This window comes from Ursus americanus, chromosome 5 (assembly GCF_024610735.1).
Source record: "Ursus americanus isolate L20-20 chromosome 5, mUrsAme1.1.p, whole genome shotgun sequence".
Taxonomy (NCBI): Eukaryota; Metazoa; Chordata; class Mammalia; order Carnivora; family Ursidae; genus Ursus; species Ursus americanus.
In genome coordinates, this window is record NC_142131.1 from 56996454 (window position 1) to 57014961 (window position 18508).

At 52.5% G+C, this 18508-nt stretch overlaps 2 protein-coding genes across 3 annotated transcripts in view; both read right to left on the reverse strand.

The window, feature by feature from the left end:
• SLC25A48 (solute carrier family 25 member 48) overlaps positions 1-18508 on the reverse strand; it is a 211959-nt gene that overhangs the window by 42785 nt on the left and 150666 nt on the right. The gene's annotated exons all lie outside the window — the stretch shown is intronic.
• On the reverse strand, positions 8182-12006 carry LOC148110120 (uncharacterized). The gene is given in 3 exon segments (XM_087861911.1): positions 8182-8532; positions 9272-9724; positions 11995-12006. Coding segments are annotated over 3 exon segments (816 nt in total).

The window sequence follows — 18508 nt, forward strand, 5'->3', positions numbered from 1 at the left end:
TGCTGATAAGGGCCAAGAAGGCTGCTGAGGAGTTGGGGCTCACCAGCAGCACTGACCCCCAAGCTGTGCCCTCCTACCAGGTCTGGGGTATGTGTTGGGACAGTTCCAAGAAATGAAAGGTCTCCGAAGAACAGCCCTTTTGTGAGTTCATCACTGAGCAAGTCAACAAGTGGAAAGGCCCACTCTCTTGGAGGACCCCCTAACGGCTGCCAGGCTGATTGTCAAGCCTCAGTTCCACCATGTCAGCAGTAACTGAAAGGTCCTGGGTTGGCAGGCAGTGGCCCTGAAAGCTACTGCTTAGGCCCTGAAAGCTACTGCTTAAACTGCTCATGAGTGCAGCAGTACGGAAGGGGTGGGCTCCTTTCCAGAATAAGCCACTGTGCTCCATTCCCAAATGTGTGCCACAAATCTGCCCACGAGGCACATCACCCGACAGGCAGGGGGAGGACCCAGCTCTAGTGGCAGTCAGACCACTAGGCTGGGGGACCTGGCAGAATGCTCCCTTGGGGGAGGGGGTCTGGCCTGTGGCTTACTCCTGGCTTCCCTGCTTGGGAGCATCGGGAATGCTGCCATGCACATCTGCATTCTATCCTTGGGAGGGAGCGGGTACGGAAACTGAGGCACAGAGAGATCAGCAAACTGGGTGGCTAGGGCCAGAAAAATCCCCATTTCCTTTCTCCCTCCACTCTTCCAGAGAGGTACCCTCCCGGAGCATTTCCCGCTGCCGTGGGGTACGCACGTGGGATGTGCTGCTAACATCTGACAACCAGCGGCCCACTTCCCAGCTCTCGTTTGCCTTTTCAGGTGATGTCTTTCCTGAGCCCCTGCTAGGGGCCAGTCTCTGCTCTTGGGAGCTGTCAGAGAGGCGGCAGTTTGAGTTGCCCACAGGGAGGCGACAGTGAGAGCCCTGGGGAGGGAGTTGTGTGCCAGGCAGGTGTCAGGGTAGGCCCCAGGCCTTGAGTCTCCCGGCTGCACTGAGTCTATGCAGCCTCATGGCTCCACTTCCTCAAGGCTCTCCCCACCAAGCCCTCCCTCCCCACCTGCCATGCGTGAGCAGCTCAGTCCTGGGCCAGCTGCTCCCGCCCCATGGCCTGTGCCTGCGGCCCTGCCTCCTGCTCTCTTGCCTTCTGGAAGCCCACCCCCACTCAGCTATTCTCCCCTGCTCTGCTGTTCCGCTCTCCCTCCTTGGTGCTTCCTCTCCTGTGTGGCCTTCCATACAGGGTGCCTCAGGGCCCTCATCGCCACCCTGTCCCAACCACACCCGCATCTCTCCGCTCACAAGCTCCACCGCTCATCTCCCTCTCAGACCTCACTTTTGAGCCCACATGCCTTTCCTTACTCAACACCTCCACCAGGGTGGCCCCACGTCATCTCTAATGTGACACATTGCTGGATGAACTCTGTAACTCGCCAAGTATTCCTCTTTCCCCACCCAGCTAGTCACCCAAGCCAGACCCTGGATTCTGTCTGTGATTCCTCTCTCTGCCCAGGCCTCATCCCTACGTGGCCACTGCCTGCCTGGGTCAGGGTAACAGAGGCCCTCTGCCCCGTCCCCTGGCTAGCCTCCAGCTGCTGCCGCAGTGAGCTTCAGAAACCTTCATCTGCTCCAGCCCTCCTCTGTTGAGAGACCTCCAATGACTCCCCACGGAGTCACTGAGCATAATTCTATCTCCCCAGCTCAGCATGCAAGGGTCCACGGGCCTGGCTCTGGTGGCCTTTCCACTTCTTCCTTCCTACCACATCCCCTCAGGCTGGAGCCCCAACGGGGCAGTGTGTCCTCCAAACCCTACCCGCTTTCCACCTGCGACTGTGCATTTGTGTTCCTTACTGCAAACGCCGTCTCCTCTGCTTCTCTGGCTAACCCCTATACCTGACTCCTTTGAGACTCAGCTCAGCTCCCACCTTCTCCTGACACACCTTCCGTGAAGCACTCACCACCCCACTCCACACTGGATCTGCTCTCCCTCAAGAGCGTTTCCAAAATATCTCCAGCATATCCATATCATGGCTGCCACCCTCTAAAGGTTAGTCTGTCTTCCTGAGAACAGTGCAGTGCCTTATTCTGGCACAGGCCTGTGGACAGTCACTGCTCAGTGAGCCTTAAATGGGGAACGCTGTGGAGTAGAAGTCTGAAGGGCCTGCTGACTGCCAGCAGCCAAAGAGGGGGTCCAGATACAAGGCATAGCAGATGAGGCCCTGGGCCTTTCTTGGCATGTCACAGAAGCCTGGCTCCTTTCAGGCCCTCAAAGCTACCAGATGTTTTTCCACCTCAGGACCTTTGCACTAACCACTCCTGCTTTGGCTACCTCCTCTTGCCTTTCTGGAGGGGAGTTTCTACTTCCTTCAGGCCTAAGGTGAAACATCTTCTTCATAGAGGCCTCCCCAGACCCCTGGGCCAAGGTCAAGCCCTTGCTGTCCCTCTTGAGGCAACCCTGTTTCTCATTCCGCCCCTTACCATGTTGGTCAGTCCTCCTGCAAAGCCCAGGAGGCCTGGGAGAGTCTTCTGACTCATCCGCCGCACTGCATCCTAAGCCTCAGCTACGGAGCAGATGAACAGGAATTCCTGGTTGTTGAATGAAAATGCATGCAGTGGAAACACATGTGTATGTGGTCTTTATATTTGGCCATTTGCACCTGCTGCATCCATCCTGCACTGGCCTCAGAGAGTGGGAGCTCTCTGGTCCCTTCCCTGACTCTAATGGAAAGGGAAAGAGCATACGGTGATCTTTAAGGTGCTGTTCGAGCTTCTCATTTGGGGCAGCGTTCCCTCCTTGATTGACAGTTCTTTGAGAAAGTCTATTCAGAGCATGTTCAGACTGTATTTGGTCCAGCATTGATTCAATTTGACTCCGAGGCAAGAAACAGCTGCAGGGCTGTGAAGGTGGGGCAAGGCAGCCACTGGGAGACTGGGGGGCCTGGGCTCTGCTTCTGGTGCTGCTGCTGCCTCCCTAGGCCCCATGGGCAAGTCCAGACTTCAGTTTCCCCTTCTGTCTTTTGGAGAGTACAGATGAGTTCCATCTTAGGCAGTATCTAAAAAGTATGAAATTCTGGGCCACAGAGATACCGGCTATGGGTGTCTTATCAAGAGGCACCAGCAGAGTGCGCTGCTGTTCAGCACTTGGGACTCCCAGGAGGAAAAAACCAGCTTGGCTGGCCCAGAGGGAGTTTCCCGGCCCAGATTCCTCTGCCCCGGGGCTGGCAGAGCATACACTCGGGCAGTGAAAGAGCCTCTGACCTGGGAGGCTCAGGAATCTGAAGATGCCAGAGGGGACTTCCGAGGGGATTGAAGAGGATCCATCTGAGGCTTTTCGGAGCTGACTGCACTTGCAGGGAGAATGCCCCAGTAGAGAGAGATCACACCCCCAATCTCTTCACTTGCCTTGATTGATCAAGACCTCAAATGTACCAGGGTCTTTTTTTTTAAAACCAGGGCTACAAGCTGGGCCAGTCCTATATGCTCCACCTACAACATCTCATTGTGTTCTGTGAGGAAATTGCCCATTTATAGGTGAGACAAATAACGTTCAGGGAGGTTAAGCAATTTCTCCGAAGCCACGAAGCCAGTGAACGGAGGATTACACACCTGCTGTATGACTCCAGGGCCCAGCTCTCGACCAAGGTGCTGCCTCTTGGCCAAGACTCAGAAAGTGGAGGTGACTTTCTCCAAAACCCCTGCTTGCCCCCCTCCCTGCCCTGGCCCATCTGCACAACTGTCCTAAACTTCTGCACTTTAGTTTCTCCACCATCAGTAAAATGGTATGAACATTTGCCAACCACACTCATATTCTTAGGGCTTCTGGAGAAAATGCCCCAGTAATCATGGGGAATGCCCTGAGATACCCTCTGTCCTGTCCTCCCTGGCAGACTCCCATGGGCCGAGTTGGTTCTGTGCACGTCTGAGAGCAAGGAAAGCCTGGCTCACCTTGGGCTTTTCTTCACAGCTGACGGACATCAGGGGGCTGGTGCCAAGGACAAGTGGAGGCCAGGGAAGTCAGGGGGCCAGGTAGATCTAGATGGGTTTCTGTAGGAGGAAAGGGGCAGGGGAGGAGGGGTGGAAGGATCCAGGACAGCAGTGGAGACCACATTCCAAAGCCCCTGCAGAACACCTACTGGGGACCAACCTGCCGGGCATGCAGAGGGCTTGAGATGCTGACAGCAAGAGGGAAGTTTGTGTTGAAGATGTCTGCCCCAGCTCTGTCATGTGGTGGGTCTCCCCTATCATGTGTTCTTCAAACAACAGCTACAGGGCCCTGGGGGGAGGCCAGGAAACCCCATACTCTGGATTACCTGAAAAGAATACAGGCCAGGAGGGACAGAAGAAAGCCTCGAGGACAGACTCAGAAGCCTCAGGAAGAAGGTGACATCTGGGCTGGTCCTAAAGAGACAACCTGGATTTTGACCCATGAAGGTAGTAGAGAAGGCCAGGTGGGCAGAGGGAAGAGCATGGACAATGCCAGCCAGGGAAGGCAGGAGACCCTGAAGAGGCTCCTTGCTGTGGGAGGGGAGGCTGAAGGCGTGGGGTCTGATGGTGGAGGACCTTGGCCAGCAGAGTGACTGTAGGTGGTCCTCAATCTTCGTGCTGATCCCTGTGAGTGGACAGAGGAGCTGTCTTGCAGCCCTCTGCATCTCACCTAGACAAACCTCCCTGGCCCACGCTGAGGAGGGCTTTAGCTCCTTACAAACCAGCTTTTGCTCTCAACAAGGACCTGGTCATCTTGTCCCGGGAAAGCGAGGCCAGGGCTAGTCAAGACTCTCAGAAGGGCTGTGATCTCCCTCCCTACACCTGCCTGGGCAGTTCACCATCACCCCAGGACATGCACGCCTGAACACCCTCTGCCTCAGGGTGGTGGCCAGGACTGTGGAACGGGGTTGGGGGACAGGCAGGCAGGTGTTCGAACCATCCATACCTTCCACTCCCAGCGACAGCACAGGTCTTCCCACTAGCTGTGCATCACCGTAAGGGAAGACACAGGGTGTGACAAAACCCCCAGCTCTGAACCCACCCAAATCCCACTGTTCTCTGCTCCAGGGTCCCTGTGAACGTGGCAAAGAGCAAACTTCCCATTGGTAAGAGAGGAGAGATTTTAAAGGACTCCAAAGACATCTCAATTTTATACAAAGTACAAAGGAAAAATTTAAAAGAACAAAATCCCCAAACCATATGGATTAGATTTTCTCTAAAAGAGAGATCTGCTAAGTGACAAAAGCTGTGGCCAGGGAGGGGGCTCAGGAGAGCCAGCCTCAAATGAGGTACAAGGCCCCTTGGGGCAGGGGCAGAAGGGAAGCCATGCATTGCCCCACGGCTGCACGGTCCTGCGGCAGCCAGCTCTCCCGAGACGTCAGCCGGCTGCCTCTCCTCTGCAGGGGGACTGCAGGCCACAGCCTCAGCTTCTCCCTCCTGCGTGCCAGCCTTGGTGAACGAGCACGCTCCTGCCCGCCCCGTGAGTCACCAGAATGGTGCTCTGTATCTTGTAGGACAGCATTTTGGTAGCCAGTGCCCAGGACGCCCCCAGCGCACTACCATTCCTGCCCTTGTGAGGTCTGTTTGCACAGAGGACAGCTCATCCGCGTGACCAATGGAGCACACCGAAGGTAACCGCGACTCTTGAGGCTAGGTGGGAATAGGCATTACAGCTCTGTCTCGGTCTCTGGGATCACTTGCTTTGGGGGAGGCCAGTCACTGTGCTGGGAGGCCGCGCCAGCGGCCCTGTGGTGAGGCCCACGAGGTGAAGGACAGAGGCCCTTTCCCAAACCACAGGCACCAATTTGCCAGCCGTGTGAGCAAGCAAGCAGAGCCTCCAGCCCCCGTCAAGCCTTCAGAGGACCGCAGCCCTGCCCAACACCCTGACCGCAACTTCACGAGAAACCCCAAGCCAGAGCTGCCCAGCCAAGCTGCTGCCAGGTTCCTGACCCTCACAACTCGGAGAAAATACGTGTGTGTTATTTTAAGCCACTAAGTTCTGAGATAACTTATTACAGAGAATTGGAGATCTGATAGAAGTAACGTAAGCGTAATGTTAATGTTTATTATGATCTAAGCGTAACGGTCAAGAGCATAGGGTCTAGATGAGATACGTTCACAGCCTGGCTCTACTTTCTGGCTCTGTGTTCTTCACTCGGCCATTTCATCAACCTGTGCCTAGACATTCTCATCTGTGAAATGGGAGCGCTAATCGTACCTAAACGAAGTCATTCTTAACTCATCAATACGCGTGAAGTGCTCAGCCCTGTGGCGGGTACGCGGTGAACAACGGAAGATGGTTAGTGTTTACCCACGTGACGGCCTGTGTCAGCATAGAACTCCCAGCCCATGCCAGCTGGACCGACGAGCAGCAAAAGACTGCTCTTCCGGATTAGCCCTTTCCCTCACCTGGGTCCTCTCCGGCCCCAGATCCTTCCTGCAAACTGCTCGCTCCAGAAAACTCTCAGGCCTGAAACCCTGGAGGGTCTTTTCAGCGTGCGAGCCAGTCAGGTTCGTCCAGCTCCCTCGGGAGCCCTGGCAGGTGGCCCTGCTGATGCTTGGGAGGCCACTTGCATGGAAGAGGAAGCCACATGGCCAACCAAACTTGGACTGCACAAGGAGAGAATGGCCCCCATTTCCAACATGCAGCTGGACACTTGCCAACCCAGTCCATTTCTCTGAGGGCAGTGAGGGCCCAGGGACGCCAGCTGGCTGGACCCAGCCCTGTGGAACAGGAAAGGAGAAAGACCAGTCACCCCTCCAAGAACAAAGCCAAGGAGTCTTCCAGCAAAGGGCACATAAACGTCTTTACCATACTGTCAACCTAGCCCAAACAGAAGTCATACGAGTGCCTCAGAAATTGTTTTTTAAAGCACATTTTAAAAAAGAGATTCTTGGATGTAACTGAAGTGAGACCACCTGATGCCTCTCATGTGTTCTCCCAACTTTGCCAGGTGAGGGGGTCCTCCTGGGTGGAGGAACAGGAATTCAGCCATCAGGGCTGTGTGGGTCAGAGGGAAGGGGAGGGGGCATGAAACCAGTGCCACGAGGCAGAGTGGCTATGAACGTGGGTATCGAGAGACTGTTTCAAACAGGAGCCACGGTTCACAGTCCCAGGAGTGATGTGGTGGGGGAGCGCGTGCTTCAGCCTCAAGGCCATGTGCCATGGTGTGGGGTGAGCCCGGAGTTTAGGGTCAGGATGGGGCACCAGGGAATGTTATCCCCAGAGGTCAGGGAGGCAGGTCTTCAGTAGACGTGTGTTATGTTGCTCTCCCTTGCCTGCTGCTCCAAAGCGCAGTGAGCCAGGGATCGAAGGGGGGCAGGGAGGGAAGGCAAGGTGGGATGACCTCCAGGGAGCTTAACAGGTGGCAGCTGGCTCTTTCCTTGCTGTGTGAAGTCTCACTGAGGAGGAGTATATAGGAAAGGGTTTTAAGTACTCGGGCCCCGAGGAAGACACACCCAGGTATAAATCCAGCTTCAGTGTTTGTGAGCAGTGCGAGCCCAGGCATTCAGCTTACCTCTCTGAGCCTGTTTCTCCACGTGGAGAATGGAGTTGACACAAATGCCTATCCCCAACCCTTAGCAAATGCTCCGTCAATGGAAGCTGCATGTATTTCTCCAAAGCATCACATTAGTGCATGAATTCCAACCCTTGTAATCAAGTGACTTAGTCTCTGGTCTGTACCCCTAGGTGGTTCTGTTGACCCTGCTCCCTCCCTCTGAGCTTGGGCCAGGCTAGAGCAGAACCAGGACGGTGGGGAGGTCTGAGTGCTGGGCCAGGCTGACATCCCCTTTGTGGAGCCCCTTTGGGCTGCCGCTCTCTGTTTGTCATCAGGCAGTGTTTCTGGCTAGGAGGCCAAGGGAGCCCCCAGAGCTGTGGGGTCACTTCCTGAGGCTGTGGCCACATGGAGGCATGGGCTGAGCATCTCCCCTCCACTCCTCGAAGAGAAGACAGCCCCCAGGCCTGCTGAGTCGGACACTGGTGTGGAGCTGCACACTGGTGTGGAGCTGCACAGGGTCCCCTTGTTTGCCCACCCAAGTAGACTGAGAAGGGATGGAAGGGCCTGCCAGCATTTGGGCTCCTCCTGCCAGCTCTTCGGGTCACAGGCAATGGAGCAGAGTTTGGAGAACCTCACCCCCAGCCACCTTCACCTCTTGCTGATGAGCAGGTCCTGGGGCCCATTCTTTGGTGGCTCCTGCTGCTCCCAGCTCCTGCTCCCTCACGCTGTGGCTGCACCAGGCCTGGGCTACTCCCCTGTGGGCTCCCGGCTCCCTGATGGAGAGGAAGGAGGTCCAGGGCTGGTGTGCAGCTTCTCCTCAGGGGTTCTGTAGTAAGGCACGAATCCCGAGGCACAAAGGCCATAGCCCCTGAAAGCAGCATCACTGGAGAGAGGGACAGTCAGGCTGCTGTCATGGGAGTGCCCTGCCGAGACCAGCAGGATGGGGCAGCAGGGTGGTGAATGGAAGGACCCGGGGATGACTCCTGGGCTTGCCGAGACAGCCTGTACGAGGAGACAAGATGGTGAGCCGGGCTCACACGGTCGGCAGGAAAGCCAGGACTGGCATTGTGCCTGCAACAGCACTCAGCGGTAGGGGAAGAAGGCAGGCCACGTGCCTGTTCTGCAGACTGGGCAACACTAAGCAGGGTCATTTGCCCTTCTGGGCCTTCCAGCAGGAAGGAGTGCGTCTGGGATTAGAACCCACTCACCCTGCCTGCTCCATCTTTGCACTCCCTGCACCGCACCCAGCTTTGAGGTGCTGCTAGTGGCGGCTAGTGACACGACAGGGCACGGGCTTGGGGTCAGATCCCAGGCTTGCTCTCACTAGCAATGTTTTTGGCCATTTAACTTCTCTGAGACTCATTTTTCTCATCTGTAAAATGGGGATAGCAATCAGCCCTCTCTCATAGGACTGTTACTAGGGCAGGTGAGATGATACACACGAAGTGTTTGTCTGGGTGCCTAGCAGGACACAAGGACTAAGAAGATGTTTCTGCTCGGGAACACAGGCTAAGCCTGGTGTAATCATCGCATTACTGTATGTAAGTCTCACCAGCGCTCTAAGAGCAGCTCTACTGTTACCTCGCTTTCGTAAGGAAATTGAAACTCAGGGGCTTAAACACATTCCCAAGTGGCTGAGCTGGGACTAAGCGAGGGGCTCTGCCTCCAGCCTCTGTACACATTGTTCTGGGAGCCCCAGGAGACCCCGGGAGTGGTACTGGCCTAGCTTACTGGGTGGGGTCCCGGGACGGAGGACTGAAGAATGCAAGGGGGCCCGGGGCTGCTCCCCTCCCCACACTCCCACACTCACAGAGCACCTGCAGCTGACGGCCATCCTGCAGAAGCAGCCAGCCAGCGCCTCCTTCCTGGTGCGTGTGTCTTGGGAGCCCCCACAAGACCTGCCAGGAAGGACCAGGCTGGGAAAGCTCTCCTCCTTGGAGCGGTAGTGAGGGAAGAACCCGCTGGGTAGTTCTGGGTCCTCAGGGAATGGCGCCTCTCTGATGTTCTGGTCTCTACCTCGGTCCCTGCCAACCTTCGGTGGCAGGGCCGGTTCCTCCACAGCCAGAAGCCTCCCGTAGGTGCGGAAGAAGGGCACATACTCCGAGGCCACCAGGGACCCATGGGAGAGGTCGAGGCTGCTGAGAGGCTCAGTGCCCCTGGAACTGCTGGCCTGTACGTGGGACAGGGACTCTGGGACATCCTCCTCCAGGAGGCTCTGGGAGCCCGAGACCCTGGGCTCAGATTCACAGCTCTTCTGGAGTGACTGGGAAGAGAAAGGCATTCCAGCTGTACAACAGCCCAGCTTCCCTGCCCCCAAGGTTCCTCCAAGTTCCGACACTAGAGGCCAGAGGGGCCTTTCTTTCCAAAGCATAAACCTGAGTGCAGCTCTCCTTCGTTAGAACCCAGCAGTGGCTGCCAGCAGCGAGCAGGTTACCCAAGAGCCCCGGAGCACCTAGCCCCACCAGCATCTGCATCCTGCCTTGCATCCCTCTCCCCTGATCGCTGCACTCTGTACGTGCCAGTCTCCTTGCCCTTCTTCAGTCACACCAAGGTTGGCCCAGCTTTAGAGCCTATGCCCAGATCTGTCTTTTGCCTCTCAGTTCAGAGAAGCCTTCCCAGCCCCTGCTTCCCCCCAACCCTGCGTTGAGTCCTGCTCACTTCACCCCTCACATCTCCCACACTGGAATATTCTTGCTGTGTGATCTGCCTATTCCAGTGTGTGGTGGTCTTGTCTGTCTGCTGCTCCTGGCTCATTGCAGGAGTGCAATTGATACTTTTCCAACAAATGACTGGGCTATTCTGCTCTCAGGTCATCTCATATTCCCTTCACTGTCCAGGCCAGCCACACAGACCACTTGGTCCTTTTCACTTGCCTAGGAGCCTCCCGCCACAGGGCCTTTGCTAATGCTCCTGCCTAGAATCTCTTTCTTCTCCCTTTCCCTGGTTGACAACTTCAGCCCTTGGCTCCAAGCCACTTCCTGTACTTCCCTGGTTTAGCTGCATCACTCTGTTGTTGACTCCCACCACCCCGATGCCCCTCATTCAGAGCACCCACTCCTCTGCTATGAAACATTCATCCGCATGGTTACTTATTAATATCTCTCATCTCACTAGTTACAAATTCCACTGAGGCAATGCCCATCTGTCTTCTGTATCCTCAGGGCCTAGAACAGCCCTGGCATATGGCAGATACCAAATATTGGAATAAAGGAAAGGAAGGTGGGAAGGAGGGAGAGAAGGAGCAAGAAAGAGAACATTAAACTGAGTTTGGCCAGGAACAAAGTCCTTGCCAGACTCCATGTTGATAGGAAGGGAAGACATGTCTTTTGGGGAGGTTGGAGAGGGGAATGAGGAATTACTTTCCAGGCCCAGAGGGGACACAGAAGCCCAGAGCACCTGTCAGTAACCTTTGTCCACCTTTGCCTGTCAGGATCAGACCTAGAGCCCAGGGGTACATATGAGGTCTGGGGGTACCCTGTGGACCTTGAGTCCCACAGAAAGGACTAATGGTCTGGCCCTGGCCTTCTTGATCCTTGCTGGGGCCTCTGGGCCTGAGTTTCCCTCCCCAAACACATATCATGTGGTCATGCTGGTCCTAACTCCTTGTGTGCCACTTGACCACCGTGGTCCCCACTGGAAGTCCTAACCCTGGGTAAGAGCCCAGGGCCCCACAGACTGAGCGCTCCTGAAGAGCAGGGACCAGCCCCCCCCCCAACCTCCGAGTCCCGGGGCCCAGCTCAGGGCCACCTGTGCTAAGTTTCTGCCAATCTCCAGACACTCCGTGGGCCCTCTGCAGTCCTTTCTCTCAGGCAATCCACAGGAGCCCCATTCCAGCTTTGCTGTCCTAGGAAACAAGGTGGGCTAGATGTGGTGCCAGGGTGTGAGGCCAAGTCTGCCCTACTCCAAAGCCATGACCTATGTGGTATTGTGGGCTGAACTGTGTCCCCCATAAGATACGTACTTTGGTCCCTGTGAATGCAATCTTATCTGGAAATAGAGTCTTTGCAGATGCAATCAAGTTAAGATGAGGTCATACTGGATTAGGGTGGCCCTAAATCCGACTGCTGTCATTATGAAGGAAATTGGGACCCAGACACAGGGGGAGCATCACATGACGTTAGGGGCAGAGACTGGAGTGGTGCTGCCACAAGGCGAGAGATGCCAAGGATCACCAGGAGCCGCCAGAAGCTATGAGAGGCAGAGAACACATCCTCCTTGAGCCCCCAAGAAGGAACCTGCCTTCAGCTGAGGAGGGGCCCCAAGCTGAGGAGGGGCCCCAAGGATCCATGCCGCTATGCGAGAATACATTTGTGTTGCGTTAAGCCACCCAGTTCGTGGTGATTGATTCCGGCAGCCCCAGGACACTAACACATACAGGTCGGTCAGATGGCTGGTTGTATGGGTGAAGGGATCCACCACAGGAATGAAGGTTTGCAGGGCTCTCCTGGCACAACCTCGTGTGCAGCTTACGGAGAGAGGCCCATCACCAGGACTGCAATGTCCCTGCAGGGGCTGGGTTCCCCGAGGCCTTACCCTTCCTGCCATTCCGAGGTGCTGGCCCAGCGGCTCTCCCACACCTGAGTCTTCCCCGCCTGGGCCCTGGCTCTGCTTCACCAGTGCGTTCTGGATTGAAGGAGGACAGGTATGTCCCCACCTACTGTCCAGAGGGGCTAGGCAAAGTGGCACGTGCCCAATGCCATATATGCTGTCATTTGGCCACCGCCTCCGGCATCCATTCCAGAGCCAGCAGTAGCCCCAAGTTGTGACATGATCAAGGCTAATCTTCAAACTCTGGCAAGAAAGACGAAGCTGCCCTTGGCAGGTCCCTTCCTCCTGGCCTGCTCTTCACCCTGGCAAATCCCCCTCTGCCTGTCAGAGAAGATTCCACCGTGAAGTCACAAGGCCTGGTGCCAGGCAAGAAAGCCAGATGGCTCTGTTACCATGGAGACTCCTGCCCAAGCGCCCAACACCTGTGATCCTCACCTGCCTCTAATTCCGCTTAATCCAGATCTCCCCAGAGACTGGGGGGGGGGGGGGAGGGGACAAAGGGGCGGCAGCCATCTTCGGGAATCAGATCAGCTCTCCATGACAGGGCCAGGGAGCTCACTTGGGCACTTGTCCCAGAGACTCAGAGAGTGCCCCAGCACTGCCCTTGGAAGCTGAGGAGGGGCCCCAAGGATCCATGCCGCTGCCGAGGGCTGTCCGGACCTCTCCTTCCCTGGGTGCCTCAGTCCCCTCGGGTCACTGCTCTTGCCTCGTCTCCTCTGCGGGTCTGCCCCAGTCACTCGTGAGCACCAAGGGAGAGGACAGAAGGACTGCTCATGCCCAACGCCCACTTTCTCCCACACAGCCACCATCCCCAGCTTCTGTCCCAGGCTGGTGCTCCTGCTCCGAGAGAAGAGACCAGCATTTGTTGTCAGCTATCACACTGGGCGTTCCCCACACACAGTCCTCAGGACAGCCCTTGGTGTCAGGAATGGTACCACCATGGTGCCGTGTTGCCGACTGGGACATTGAGCCTCAGCGCTGGGACGGCCTTTGGAGGTAGTCTTTAGTCCTGGGGCGGGAGACAGGAGTCCTGACACACTGCCCAGGGCCGCAAGGCCAGGCTATCTGCAGGACCTCCCCTGGGCCATTAAACCTTGCTTTTCTTGTTTTATAGATGCAACTCTTTAATCCACATGGAATTTACTTTTTGTAAGTGGTAATAGATAAAGCTCTAATTCTATTTTATATTTTGAGTTATATATGTTGATGTGACATCATTTATGAATAATGTATTTCTCCACCAACCTGATTTGAAATACCAGAGTAGGGGCGCCTCGGTGGCGCAGTCGTTTAGTGTGTGCCTTCGGCTCAGGGCGTGATCCCAGCATTCTGGGATCGAGCCCCACATCAGGCTTCTCTGCTAGGAGCCTGCTTCTTCCTCTCCCACTCCCCCTGCTTGTGTTCCCTCTCTTGTTGGCTTTCTCTCTCTGTCAAATAAATAAATAAAATCTTTAAAAAAAGATGAAATACCAGAGTAACACATTCGAAATTCTTTTTTTTTTTTTAAGATTTTATTCATTTATTCGACAGAGATAGAGACAGCCAGCGAGAGAGGGAACACAAGCAGGGGGAGTGGGAGAGGAAGAAGCAGGCTCATAGCGGAGGAGCCTGATGTGGGGCTCGATCCCACAATGCCGGGATCATGCCCTGAGCCGAAGGCAGACGCTCAACCACTATGCCACCCAGGCGCCCCCACATTCGAAATTCTTAACTATTGTAAACTCAAGTCAGTTTCTCAAAATTATTTATTGTTCTGTTCCTCTCTTTGTCTCTCTTGGTGCCAATACCATATTGTCTTGAGCTCTTTAGTTTTATCATAATTATAATTCATTATACAGTCATATTTTTATTGTTTTTAATTTATTTATTGGAGAGAGCAAGTGAGTGAGCAGAAGGCGGGGCAGAGGGAGAGGAAGAGAGAATCCCAAGCAGACTCCATGCCAAGTGTGGAGTCCGACATGGGGCTCGATCCTATGACCCTGAGACAACAACCCCAGCAGAAACCAAGAATCAGACGCTTGGCTCCTCAGGCCACCCAGATGTCCCCGTTATACAGTCATATTTTTAAAAATCAGCTTCATTGAGGTCTAGTTTACATACTTCATAACGTGTATCATTTACAACCTAAAAATCCACGTAACAACTCCAAAATTAATATACAGAAATGCTTCTCATCAGGTTGTCAGTCCCCCACCCTGGCCTCCCAGCCCCAAGCAACAAGTGACCTATCTGTGTTTTGATGTCATAGATTCATTTTGTCTGTTCTAGAATAAACAGAATCACACAAGCTGTACTTTTGTGCGCGGCTTCTTTTATTCAACATTTTGTTTTTAGTAAGACTCATCCATGTGTTGGCGTTCTGTCCATGCCTTTCTACTGAGGAGCAGGACACCCCTGTATGGTAGAACATGATTGGTTTATCATCCGTGTACAGACAGTCCAGGTGTTTCCATCCTCAATAAAGCTGCTACAAATAGTAACGTATAAGACTTTGGGCAAAGTTTTTGTTTCTCTTAGGTTGATACCTAGGATTTGAATAGCTTGATCATATGGTAAATGTATGCTTAAGAAACTGCCAAACTGGGGCGCCTGGATGGCTCGGTCGGTTTAAGTGTCTGCCTTTGGCTTAGGTCATGATCTCGGGGTCCTGGGATCGAGCCACCCAATGATCCTGTAGTGTGTTACTTTTTTCTAGCTGTTTTGGTACTATTTTTCTTTAGCTCTCATTTTCAGCTGTTTATAATGTGTCTAGGCATGGTTTCCAATGACCTTATCCTTTTGGGGGTTTGCAGAGCCTCCAGAATATGTCAATTTATGTCTTTCACCCAATCTTGGAAGACTTTATTTCTTCAAATATTTTTTTGCAGCTGATTTTTCCTCTCCTTCTGGGACTGCAGTGACATCTCGGAGGGGCCAACTAGCCTCTTTCTGGGTTTCCACCCTGAGGGGCACAGACTCACTTGGGGTCTGGTCCACAACATTATTTGGACGGTGTGGGGGTTGGGTATAGGAACCGAGCTACGATGGCAGTGGGGGTTCTTGGTGACTCTTGTGAGCTGGAAGTTCTTGCTGTCCCTCCTTTCTGTGGCTCCTGCCCCTTCCCGATATCTGTGACCCTGAACAACCATCTGCCCCTCTTCAAGCCAGAGCTGCCCACCTAAAGTCACATGGTGGCATGGGTAGGGGATCCTTGGGCTCTCCCCTCCCTGCAGTGGCCCCAGGACCTCCCATGGTGAGGTCAGATCTCAGTCTGCCTCCCCTTCCTGACCCGCCTGTGCCCAGTCCTCCAGGGTTGCCCCCCTCCTGCTCCATGTCACCTCCACAATACCTTCTCTACAGAATTAAAAAAGAAAAAAATTAAACAAATTTTTAAAAATTTAAATATCTTTTCCTACAGGTCCCTGGGACTCTTCTCATTTCTTTCTAATTTTCTTTTCTCTCTGTTCTTCGGAGTGTGTAATTTCCATTGATCTATCTTAAAGTTTATAGGGTCCCCCCCATCATCACCAAGCTGCTATTCAAATCAGTAAATTTTTAAATTTCCAATTTTATATTTTCCAGTCTTAACATTTCCATCTGGCTTTTTTATAGGTCCTATGTCTCTGCTGAGAACTTCTATCCTTTTATTCATTCCAAATGTGTTTTTCTTGACCTAATGAACATAGTTTTAATAGCTCCTTTGAAGTCTTTGTTTGATAATTCCAATGCATGGGCCACCTTGGGGTTGGCATTCATTGTCTTTTCCCTGGAGAACTGGCCACAGTTTCCTGGTTCTTTATACGGTGGGTAATTTTGAATTGTCCCAGACATTGTGAATGTTATGTTGTGTAGACTTTGGGTCCTGTATATAATCCTCTGGAGAAATCTATATTTTTGTTTTAGCAGGCAATGAACTGGCTTAGGTTCAAGCTGCATGCTCTGTCTTGCCTTCCGTATGTAGCAATTCAAATCTAAGTTCAGTTCTCTAAGCTTATGCTGTATTGGTTTGGTTCTGTCCTCGAGCATGCTAATTATTTAGTGATTAGGCTAAAAAGATGTGTGCCCATGGTTTAAAGCTGTTTGGTTTTCTTTCTCTCTTTCTTTCTTTCGATTTTATTTATTTGTCAGAGAGAGAGAGAGAGCACAAGAAGGGGGAGCGGCAGGCAGAGGAAGAAGCAAACTCCCTGCTGAGCAAGGAGCCCTGATGTAGGACTCGATTCCAGGACCCCGGGATCGCGATCTGAGCTGAAGGCAGATGCTTAACCAACTGAGCCACCCAGGCATCCCAGCAGTTTGGTTTTCAAAGCTTTGCTGTGCTGGTTTGGGTCTGTCCTACTTATGCATAGCTCAGATGTTAGGCTGAGATTTACATGCACTGCATCACAGAATTAAGGGACCGCTTTCCTGGCTGTCTCTCCTCCTGGAATCCTCCCACACTCTCTGTCCTCCCTGGCCCCCCATTCTGCTACTGCTGTCTTGCTTCTGTGCGAGTGGAGCCTGCCCCTCTGGGCAAAGCTGAGAGACTGCAAGAGACGGAGAGACAGAGAAAGAAAATGGACCTGGGAAAAGTACCCCCTACATGGATCACTTGTCTAAGTGTGGCGTCTTCACAATCTGTTCGTGTTTACTTTTTAGAGTTCTCTGTTGTTGGTTTTTGTGTTTGTCTCAAGGTTTTTAGTTCTAATCGGTGGGAGGAGGGGACTAGGTGAGCTTATGCTACCATGCTAGCACTGGAACCTTCTTTCCCCCATTTTTAATAAGGTTTTTTGTCTTACTGCTATGCTGTATGAGCTCTTTATATCTACTGATATAACTCCCTTTGTCAGACATATGTATTGAGAATATTTTCTACCAAGCTGGGCCTTGACTTTATATTATCTTAACAATGGCTTCCTAGGAATTTTTTTTCATTTTGAGGAAATTCAATTTGTTTTTTTCATTTGTGCTTTTGGAATCCTAAGAAACATGCGCTTACCCTAAGATTGTGATGATTTCTATGTTTTCTTCTAGATGTTCTGTAGCTTTAGCTTTTATACTTAGGTTTCCTATGATTCTTTTGGAGTTAACTGATGTGATTTAAGGTGGGGATCAGGATCTATGTTTCCATTTGAATATCCACTATGTCAATGTCACTGGTTGAAAAGACTATTCCTGTTTCTCATTGAAATATCTAGGTACTGTTGTCAAAAATCAGTACTATAATGGCAGCACCTGGGGGGCTCAGTAGGTTAAACCTCCAACTCTTGGTTTTGGCTCAGGTCATGATCTCAGGATTATGAGATCAAGCCCGGCCTCAGGCTCCACTCAACTTGGAGTCTGCTTGAGATTCTCTCTCCCTCTCCTCTGCCCCTCCCCCCTTGCTCTCACATGCTCACTCTCTCTCAAAGAAACAAATCTTTTTAAAAAATTGGTACTATATACATGGATCCATATATCCCAGACTATCTGGTCTGTCCCATCAACTGATACTACACTGTTTTGATTATGATGATCAGAGTTTCTCCATGTTGGCACTATTGACATTTTAAGCCGGATTATTCTTTGTTGTGGGAGCTGTCCTTTGCCTGTAGGATGTTCAATAGCGTCCCTGGCTTCTACCCACTAGATGCCAGAAGCACCCTCCGCCAAGTTGTGCCAACCAAAAATGTCTCCAGACATTGCCAAATGTCCCTTGGGATTTAGCCACTCTCAACTGAGAACTGCTGCTACAAATTTACTATATGCCTTGAAATCAGCTAGGGTCATTGGCCAATTTTGTCCTTTCTCTCTCTCTTTTTTTAAGATCTTATTTATTTTCTTGAGAGAGAGAGAGAGCAGGAGCAGGGGGAGGGGCAGAGGAAGATAGAGAAGCAGGCTCCCCACTGAGCAGAGAACCTAATGCGGGGCTCTATCCAAAGGCAGACGCTTAACTGACTGACCCACCCAGGTGCGCCAGTTTTGTCCTTTTTCAAAATATACTTTAACATTAAAAAATTAAATATTTTTTAAAAGTCCTATGTCCACATTTTCATAGAAATGTATGTTAAATCTCTATATTTCAAATTTGTTGCATGTTTCACTTTTAGTTAGTAAAATCTACCCCTTTGAGTGTACAGATTTATGAATTTTAACCAATGCATCCCATCAAGTAACCACCACCTTAAACAAGATAGAGAACAGTTCGGTCATCTCCCCAAGTTCCCCCTTGCCCAGTGGTGTGCTGGTAAACCAGCTCTCAAAAACAAACAACACAACACAACTAAGCCTTGCTTGTTTGCTAATTTCCCTGGTGTAAATACTCCTGCCCTGGCCAGTTTCAAACTGCTGGCATGGCAGCACTAAATGTGCAGCTGGGAAGAGATGAGCAGACTGGGCTCTTGTGAGCTGCTACAAGCTGCCTCTAGGGCACTGTGCACTGTGACCTTTGGTTGAAAACCCTTCTCACCCGCATTGAACCACCCATCTCTTTTCTGTCCCTGTGGTTTTGCCTTTCCCCGAAACTCTCGTAAGTAGAATCATATCCAAGTTCTAACTACTCATA